Raw genomic sequence first — 10,271 nt, 5'->3', positions numbered from 1 at the left:
AATACAGTAACCCTAGTCTTCCACAATGAGCCAAGAGACACAGGGATGTTATATTGTCCTTTTCTAGAGACTGATAGAAGACCTGAAAGTGAACACATGACACAATATGGTTGGATGCTTTCGAAAAATGTCAAATTTGATCTACCTAATTGAACCATTTATTGAATGTATTTTGAAGTAAATAAATGCGACTGTATTTGGATAAATAAATGTTCATATGCCTGTAATACATGGTTTATTAACAATCTACTTTCTCCCATCTAACAAAAGCCATAGCCTGTTCAGAAAGACAAAACACAAATGGGACATGAACCACACTTGAGTGATCTTTAAAATAGATTTTATTTACCATTTGTAATGGCACAGTTTACGATATACAGCTGACATGACTAAGACAATTCAATGGATTTTGGCCCTAAGGTTCAAGAGACATGGTTAGATATATATGAGAAAGTACCAGCACTGTGTTCATTTCATTTGTGCTTTATTCTCCACTGTGATAGAATTGACATTGGCATAACATTGTGTCTTCTCTGCTGACATGTTGACACAGCAGCTTGTGCAGACCACTGTAAAGGCCTTATTTCAAAATGGAAGTTTGTATTGTTAAATATGTTATAAACACAAATTACTTGATTTAAAGTGCTGAAAAAAAAACGTGTAAAAACATGTTTATGAGTTAGAAATTCAAGATCTCCTCGGTGATCGTCGAAAACCAGAGTAGATAAATCACAGTTTTAGTACAGTAGAGGCCGAGTATCAGTTTTCAGAACTGGTAACGTATTCATTTCTTACATCCCATATATAGATGACTTACTACAACGATTTCTAAATGAGATGAAAAACAATGTCCAAAAAAGATGAATATTCATCTAATGTGTCCTTGAGTGTACATTTTTCACTACCTGCTTATATTAATTTTGAAGGAAAGATCTCACCAAATAATAATCCCAGTGCAAAAAGGGAAGAATAAAATAAGATTCTTACTCTGGATATGAGACATTTGGTTGAACCCATTCCTTATTGTCCAATTAGTTTATATTCTAAAACACTTCCCCAATACATTGATATTTTGATCTAATGTCATATTTATTGCAGTTACAATGTTACCGATTTTGGCGTTTGATTTCTGTAATCTTTTTTTTTGCCTTGCCATGTAAAATACTCCATCAAATCGAAAAGGCCAGTCTCTTTACACAACGGAATTTACAGTACAGTCGCTACATTGTAACCGGATGTCGCTGCAGTATAGTACCACGGTGTTGGCTTAATACTATTGGCATTATTACTACGTAAAATGGATTAATACTGTTATTATATACTTTCCCCAGCCGCCGTGTACCTCCAACAGAACATACTGTAAAATGCACATTTCAAGTTTCAACCCAAGCTTTTGTTTGGCAATACTTTTGATATCAGCTGGCTTTTAGAACACGATAAAGGTAGTGTCACTGAACATGGATGATTCAATTGTGACAATAAAATATATATATTTTTTAGTAAAAAAAAACAAAAGATCTCTTAAAAGGTAGATTGTGTTTTGTTACATGACAAAATTGATAGTTACTGATTGATTAGAATTACATGACATCAATACTGACACTATCCTGATCTAAGAACAGTACTCAGTAGTAAGGTATCGACTACACACAAATACATATTACACTTAACATCGGCTACTTTTACTACAAGAAAAAAATCCTACCTACCCCCAAATAAAAACAAATAAACACACAAACACCAGTTTTTACATGACTGTACAAGTATCTGATAGAGGAAGAGTTCGGTGGACAGCAGAGACCAAACGGTTGCAATAGCATGGTGGTTATCCTTAACTTACTAGCTACTGCAGCTAATAAATAAGAGGACTACAAGTCAACAGTTTAACAGTAACAGGAGAAAGAAGAAATAAAAGTCCTAGAGGACTCCCTGGAAGTATCCAGAGGCAACCTGACCTGAGCCGGCATGTCTAGAATAATCATACACCATTTCATTCTGTTATCAAATCCTGTCATCAGGGCCATTATATACTAACCCACTTTAGCTCAACCATTTACACCTGCTGTAAACTCCTTATTACCAAAATGATATGTATCCACAGTGTATAGAACACATCAGTCAAAACCATCATCATTATTAATATCCTGTGCTATTCCAGGACCACTCCTACTCTGCTTTAGAACAGGTTGATGATTCGTGTGGCCGTACTGTGCTTCTGTCAGCATCAAAGGAGAACACACTAGTCTGTTGTCATCTGAAGTAAAGCTTGAGTCTGTTGGGCTGCATCTAACCTACTGGTGTGCTTTTTGTGTTAGTTCAAATAACCAACGAATTTGGGTACGTCCCAAATGGCACCCTATTCCCTTTATAGTGCACTACTTTTGACCAGAGCCCTAGTGCCCTACATAGTCAATAAGAGGCCAATTGGAACCAAATACTTTCACCACTAAGTAACAACCTACTCCCCTGAGTGTCTGGATAGCTAACTGTCATGACACTTTTAACACAGAGAAACTGAAGTAAAATAGAAGGAGAACAAATCAGTCATATATTCGACAGCAGAAACTGGATTTAAGCAGTCTGACAAAGATGTTGAATATTATATTCAGTGACGTACTGGTTAAAGAAGAAATAAAAAATGGGAAGCTTCACTAAGATGCGATGCTCTAGCACTTAAGCAGCTGCATTTCCAGACTACCTCTCTCCATCAGTGCAGGCCAGGCTAGGACCCAGTGGATTCACAATGTTACCAGACAGGTCTCTGCCTCAATACAACACAGATGCAACGCAACAGAGCGGAGACGAATGCATTGAATTGGATAGAGAAATGGGACTTCTTGACCATTGTCAATTCCAGCTATCTGTGCTAGCACAACCCCACAGCATCCTGCCACAAAGTGACTGAAATACATCTCCCTCCCACTCCAACCCCCTAAAATAAATCAATTACCAATAAAAATCAAGTCATGGATGAGGAATGGTAAACATTACTGTTATTTCTTAAGATACTGTAGCTTCTTTACAAAATAAACATGTCTTCCTTATAATTATTTACTATGTTACTTTACAATAATGAAAGATAAAGTAAGATAATTCTATTGACAGAACGATACAACTACATATAAACTACATAATTCAGTAACTGATTTTTTTATTTTTTATCTTGTGGAGACAAACTCCATCTCCAGGCCAACCAATGGCTTCTCTCCTTCCTGTTTCCACATCCAATCACATCACTACTTGGCTCAGAGCTTTAAAACGCCTGTAAATACACATATTTTCCTCTGCAAAGACACCTGCGTATGCAAGTCTCTCAGTTTTGAAAAAGTTAACAAAGACACATACTCCAGCTATGCCACCGAGATATTAAAGTTCATGCATGTTTAACATGTTTTTGGTAACATGCCTTGTTGGAGCAAATCCTACTTGTGAGTAACAGAGGCTATGACGCAACACCACTGTGTCCTCCCTCCTTGATATGCTACAGATGTAGGACCTTCATTTGATCACTCTGTTGTGGCATGATTATTTTCCTGGTGTTAAAAAACGGGTCAAATTAAGAGCCTACATCTGTAGCTGCTTCTGTCGTCAATTAAACGTTCCCTTCACAAGTGAGATGCCACATCTTGAGATGCATTTCCCACGGAAATACCTGGAAGACTAAAAGAGAGATGGCACTTTATTGTACTCAGTTGCATCCATCCACCCATTTGTTTTTGTGTGTGAACATGTTATGGTTGTCTTAGCTCCCTCTCTAATGTAAAGCCTACCATAATCAAATAAAATGTACTCAGGTATTGAACTTGGTCAGTAAGTAGTAAATCATTTTGGGACCCTGAGAATGGGCATGGGGAAATCATGGGCGTCAGTCAGGGTAGGTGTTCAGAAAGCTGGAGACCAACACTGTGTGTGTTTGGGGAGTTGGTGCTGTAATGTATGTTAGTTGTTTACAACATTGGAAGTAGAATGGCTTTACTGTGTTGTTCAAATAAAATATTTAGGAGTAGCTAAATAGCCACTGGCTTACTCCAATATGAGTTGTTCTGGGTAACCCTAAAGCAGCATACGTAACAGTCTGAGTAGTGGAGACTATCATGTATTAGAGGGTACTGAGAGCCTAAAGCTATACCGTAGAGAAAACAACAGAAGGGAAGGATCAGTCCCTAGAGTGGTGCCATGTGTCTACACTGACCAAAATAACATTTGGTCTCCAGCTTTAAAACCGCCAGCACTGTCGCTAGAAAAGTTGCCAATTCCGAGTGGATTTCTTTACAGTGTGTATTTCTACTTCAACTCCTGCATAATATGAAGAAGAAAACAAATCACGTGTTTACAAGAAACTGCATTGTGAAATGAAGTTGAAACAAGAAATACAATTCTTTTGGATGATGACCAATTTCTCTAGAGGTTAGAAATAATAAGCCCTTACAATATGTAAAGGTCTCCAGCGAGCGGGTTTTCCCCACAGTGCGGTGGGAAAGGGTGAGGGGTGGTTGGGAGGGGGCTGGAGCTGGCCCAGGGGGGGCCTCTATGCGCTGGGGGTAGTGTTGTGTGCTGTGGAGCCGTTGCTGCCCTGGATGGTGAGGCTGATCTCATCCCTCTTCTCATCCTCCTTCTCCTTCAGCTCCTCTTTCAGGGGACGCACCTCCACTTCTGCCTCTGAGACTGGGGCGGCGTAGTGGCCTATCCGGTGCTCACTCAGGGCCGGGCCCCACTTTATGTCCGCCTTGCATGAATTCTTCAACCGCTGTAAGGGGTAAAGGTTCAGAGGTCAATGTGATGGGAGGGACACAGGTTTATTATTTATTGCTAATTAGAGGCAGGTAAAGTAGGTGAGAAAGTTCTGGAATAACATAACACAAAATCGGGTTCTCTTTTACTATCCTTCATTTCTTTCAGTTCAAAGACCTTCGGCAACATGTGCCATTCAACAGAAAAAACTAAAACACTTCCACTACTAGTGCGAACAACATCTGCTTCCAATACTAAAGACAGACAAAGCTCTAAACAGAGATCCTGTGGATTTTACCTCCAAAAATGTTGTTCCCTCAGACTTGGAGATCTTGTATAGAGCATAGATGGGTATACATGTGACGGAGGACATGGCCATAAGGAAGCCGATGGCTAGGGACCAGCCAGGATACACGTAGTCATTGTAGGTGATGGGCTTGTACTGGATCACTGTGAAGATCAGGATGAACTGCAAATTCAAAGAGAGGAGAGGGGTCACCGGGGTCAAGTCATTTAATTTAACAGAATATACCCTATTTCAATCCTCATACAGTACATATCTTCATCGATCACTTGTGTGTGTCTCATGGTATTCTGGCAGGTTTTTTGCATGACAGGTGTTGTTGAGCAACACAGATTAGCGAGGATTAGACAAGTGGAATGGAATGCAGAGCAGGTCAAGCCTCTAAAACATGTCAACAAGGAGGCACTGGGTGGTAGCTACTATCTTACAGATATGATGATGGGCGACACAAATCTCCAGCAGACCCGGAAGAAGATGGGAGGGGGGAAGCCCAGCATCATCTCAACGTCCTTGAAGTATTTCTTGTGTCCTGAACACAAACAGTACAGCATGTTGTCAGTCATTCCATTCCAGTCAGTTTGATCAGCTTTCACCAAGAGCGTTGGCAGAGCATTGTGGACGATAGGCATTTATAATCGAGGAAAGACAGTTGGACTCACCATAGACGTACATGATGCAGATGCACATGATGCAGGAGATGATAACCAGAGAGAAACTAGCAGCGTAGTTATCCATGAGCAGTAGCCAGTAGATCCCAGCCTAGATACATGAGAGCACAGGTAGAGAACGCAACATCAGTATACATCCTGAATATTTGTGCCTGGATAATTAAGTGTGTGTTTATGTGTGTGTACACATGCATGTGTATGTTTGTGTGTGTGTGTGTGTGTGTGTGTGTGTGTGTGTGTGTGTGTGTGTGTGTGTGTGTGTGTGTGTGTGTGTGTGTGTAAACATCTCCAGTCCATTACCTGTGTGGTGAGCGGCACCCCCAACAGGAAGCCCACTATAGCCACTCCTCCTGTGACCACCGTTTTGTTCCTAATGATCCAGTCAGTACCGATCTCATCCACGATGGCCGTTACCAGGGTCTCCAGCAGGCAGAACTGCACACCGGGACACACACTGACAGGTCAACACTCAGCAGTGACTATGCATAGATAATAAACAGCGATTAGCAGCAGTGTACAAAAGGGAGGGGGGTCAATGTAAATTATCCGGTGGCGATATTATTAATTGTTCAGCAGTCTTATAGCTTGGGGGTAGAAGCTGTTGAGGAGCCTTTTGATCCTAGACATGCATGCAATGATGTCAGAGAGAATAAACAGTGTTACCCTATTCCATACATAGTGCACTACTTTTGACCAGAGCCAAACGGTAATAGGGTGCCATTTGGGACAAAGCAAGGATATCATGGTAGTTGACAGACTCACCTGAGTCCCCAGGCCCAGCAGGATGAGCATGAAGAAGAAGAGCAGGGACCAGAGGGGAGAGATGGGCAGCAGAGTGAGGGCCTCTGGGTAGGCCACGAAGGCCAGGCCGGGGCCGTGGTCGGCAACCTCAGATACATCCACGTTCAGGTGGTGGGCCATGAAGCCCAGGATGGAGAAGATGACGAAGCCTGCATACACGCTGGTTGCACAGTTGGTGATGCTGATGATGATGCTGTCCCTGTATGGGTAACCAATCAAAGGAGAGAAAACAGGAAGAGAAGGTTATTAGTATATTACATTAACCAGCATTAAGTTGTATCGGTCCACTAAGATGCAATCGGTGCTTTTCACCCTCATACATACAGTGGGGCAAAAAAGTATTTAGTCAGCCACCAATTGTGCAAGTTCTCCCACTTAAAAAGATGAGAGAGGCCTGTAATTTTCATCATAGGTACACTTCAACTATGACAGACAAAATTAGGAAAAAAATCCAGAAAATCACATTGTAGGATTTTTTATGAATTTATTTGCAAATTATGGTGGAAAATAAGTATTTGGTCACCTACAAACAAGCAAGATTTCTGGCTCTCACAGACCTGTAACTTCTTCTTTAAGAGGCTCTTCTGTCCTCCACTCGTTATCTGTATTAATGGCACCTGTTTGAACTTGTTATCAGTATAAAAGACACCTGTCCACAACCTCAAACAGTCACACTCCAAACTCCACTATGGCCAAGACCAAAGAGCTGTCAAAGGACACCAGAAACAAAATTGTAGACCTGCACCAGGCTGGGAAGACTGAATCTGCAATAGGTAAGCAGCTTGGTTTGAAGAAATCAACTGTGGGAGCAATTATTAGGAAATGGAAGACATACAAGACCACTGATAATCTCCCTCGATCTGGGGCTCCACGCAAGATCTCACCCCGTGGGGTCAAAATGATCACAAGAACGGTGAGCAAAAATCCCAGAACCACACGGGGGGACCTAGTGAATGACCTGCAGAGAGCTGGGACCAAAGTAACAAAGCCTACCATCAGTAACACACTACGCCACCAGGGACTCAAATCCTGCAGTGCCAGACGTGTCCCCCTGCTTAAGCCAGTACATGTCCAGGCCCGTCTGAAGTTTGCTAGAGAGCATTTGGATGATCCAGAAGAAGATTGGGAGAATGTCACATGGTCAGATGAAACCAAAATATAACTTTTTGGTAAAAACTCAACTCGTCGTGTTTGGAGGACAAAGAATGCTGAGTTGCATTCAAAGAACACCATACCTACTGTGAAGCATGGGGGTGGAAACATCATGCTTTGGGGCTATTTTTCTGCAAAGGGACCAGGACGACTGATCCGTGTAAAGGAAAGAATGAATGGGGCCATGTATCGTGAGATTTTGAGTGAAAATGCATGGAGGAATGGGCCAAAATACCAGCAACAGTGTGTGAAAACCTTGTGAAGACTTACAGAAAACGTGTGACCTCTGTCATTGCCAACAAAGGGTATATAACAAAGTATTGAGATAAACTTTTGTTATTGACCAATTACTTATTTTCCACCATTATTTGCAAATAAATTCATTAAAAATCCTACAATGTGATTTTCTGGATTTTTCTTTTCACATTTTGTCTGGCATAGTTGAAGTGTACCCATGATGAAAATTACAGGCCTCTCTCATCTTTTTAAGTGGGAGAACTTGCACAATTGGTGGCTGACTAAATGCTTTTTTGCCCCACTGTATTTCCAGTTCAAATTCATATTAAACAGTCTACATCTTAATTGCATAATAGCAAATAGTGATAAATACTGAAGAGAGAGAAAGAGAAATATTTTTCCTGCTTACAGCTGGTGGGTTTGTTAGTTACAGTACTTACTACTCTATCATTGATTGCAGTCCATTTTAAAGTATGGGTGGCGACTCACTTCCTGTTAATGGTGGGTCGCGACGTGTCAGAGTAAATGTATAATTATTTCATGAATTACTGGAATTGATTTGGTCAAGTGCACCTGAGCTCTCTGTTCAGTGGGCTCTCTGCTTAGCTGCGGTCGCTGCTCAGTTTAGCAGCTGGCAGAGTGGGAGAGGGAGATGCCAGTGTGCTTTGCGATGTACCAGATATTTTTTCTGCAATGTTATTGAAGATCACTCCGCGACCCACACGCTGCAGCTCTGTTGTTCAGCAGCAGATGCGCCGTTAGTATGGGATCAATATCATGCCAAATGTATTCACAAATGTAAATCACCAATCCACAAATGTAAATCAAAGTGATTTACATTTGTGGATTGGTGATTTACATTTGTGGAAAGTGATTTACATTTGAGGATTGGTGATTTACATTTGTGGAAAGTGATTTACATTTGTGGATTGGTGATTTACATTTGTGGATTGGTGATTTACATTTGTGAAGACATTTGGCATGATATTGATCCCATATGTTAGCCAGTGACCACTGACCCTCACCGCTGGCATCAAATGGACTGACTGAGCTCAATAGTCATGGAACGCAAAAACAGCGATGAGTTTCTCTCTCTTTCATACAAACTTTGAGAAATACAGTGCCTTGCGAAAGTATTCGGCCCCCTTGAACTTTGCGACCTTTTGCCACATTTCAGGCTTCAAACATAAAGATATAAAACTGTATTTTTTTGTGAAGAATCAACAACAAGTGGGACACAATCATGAAGTGGAACGACATTTATTGGATATTTCAAACTTTTTTAACAAATCAAAAACTGAAAAATTGGGCGTGCAAAATTATTCAGCCCCTTTACTTTCAGTGCAGCAAACTCTCTCCAGAGAGCATCATGAAGAACAAGGAACACACCAGGCAGGTCCGAGATACTGTTGTGAAGAAGTTTAAAGCCGGATTTGGATACAAAAAGATTTCCTAAGCTTTAAACATCCCAAGGAGCACTGTGCAAGCGATAATATTGAAATGGAAGGAGTATCAGACCACTGCAAATCTACCAAGACCTGGCCGTCCCTCTAAACTTTCAGCTCATACAAGGAGAAGACTGATCAGAGATGCAGCCAAGAGGCCCATGATCACTCTGGATGAACTGCAGAGATCTACAGCTGAGGTGGGAGACTCTGTCCATAGGACATCAATCAGTCGTATATTGCACAAATCTGGCCTTTATGGAAGAGTGGCAAGAAGAAAGCCATTTCTTAAAGATATCCATAAAAAGTGTTGTTTAAAGTTTGCCACAAGCCACCTGGGAGACACACCAAACATGTGGAAGAAGGTGCTCTGGTCAGATGAAACCAAAATTGAACTTTTTGGCAACAATGCAAAACGTTATGTTTGGTGTAAAAGCAACACAGCTCATCACCCTGAACACACCATACCCACTGTCAAACATGGTGGTGGCAGCATCATGGTTTGGGCCTGCTTTTCTTCAGCAGCGACAGGGAAGGTGGTTAAAATTGATGGGAAGATGGATGGAGCCAAATACAGGACCATTCTGGAAGAAAACCTGATGGAGTCTGCAAAAGACCTGAGACTGGGACGGAGATTTGTCTTCCAACAAGACAATGATCCAAAACATAAAGCAAAATCTACAATGGAATGGTTCAAAAATAAACATATCCAGGTGTTAGAATGGCCAAGTCAAAGTCCAGACCTGAATCCAATCGAGAATCTGTGGAAAGAACTGAAAACTGCTGTTCACAAATGCTCTCCATCCAACCTCACTGAGCTCGAGCTGTTTTGCAAGGAGGAATGGGAAAAAATGTCAGTCTCTCGATGTGCAAAACTGATAGAGACATACCCCAAGCGACTTACAGCTGTAATCGCAGCAAAAGGTGGCGCTA

General features: G+C 41.3%; 1 protein-coding gene across 5 annotated transcripts in view; it reads right to left on the bottom strand.

The window, feature by feature from the left end:
- Nucleotides 1-323: 323 nt before the first annotated feature.
- The window catches only part of LOC110508726 (sodium- and chloride-dependent glycine transporter 1), an 87,502-nt gene continuing 77,554 nt past the window's right edge, over nucleotides 324-10,271 (bottom strand). For all 5 annotated transcript variants that reach the window (XM_036966943.1, XM_036966942.1, XM_036966945.1 and 2 more), the window contains 6 exons: nucleotides 6,466-6,703; nucleotides 6,004-6,138; nucleotides 5,695-5,794; nucleotides 5,464-5,564; nucleotides 5,030-5,200; nucleotides 324-4,747 (listed from right to left, as the gene is read on the bottom strand). In XM_036966943.1, the coding sequence (XP_036822838.1) occupies nucleotides 4,529-4,747; nucleotides 5,030-5,200; nucleotides 5,464-5,564; nucleotides 5,695-5,794; nucleotides 6,004-6,138; nucleotides 6,466-6,703 (964 nt within the window). In that variant the 3' untranslated portion in view covers nucleotides 324-4,528. The remainder of the gene's footprint in view (nucleotides 4,748-5,029; nucleotides 5,201-5,463; nucleotides 5,565-5,694; nucleotides 5,795-6,003; nucleotides 6,139-6,465; nucleotides 6,704-10,271) is intronic.

This window comes from Oncorhynchus mykiss, chromosome 28 (assembly GCF_013265735.2).
Source record: "Oncorhynchus mykiss isolate Arlee chromosome 28, USDA_OmykA_1.1, whole genome shotgun sequence".
Taxonomy (NCBI): Eukaryota; Metazoa; Chordata; class Actinopteri; order Salmoniformes; family Salmonidae; genus Oncorhynchus; species Oncorhynchus mykiss.
This window is presented reverse-complemented; position numbering and strand designations above follow the sequence as displayed.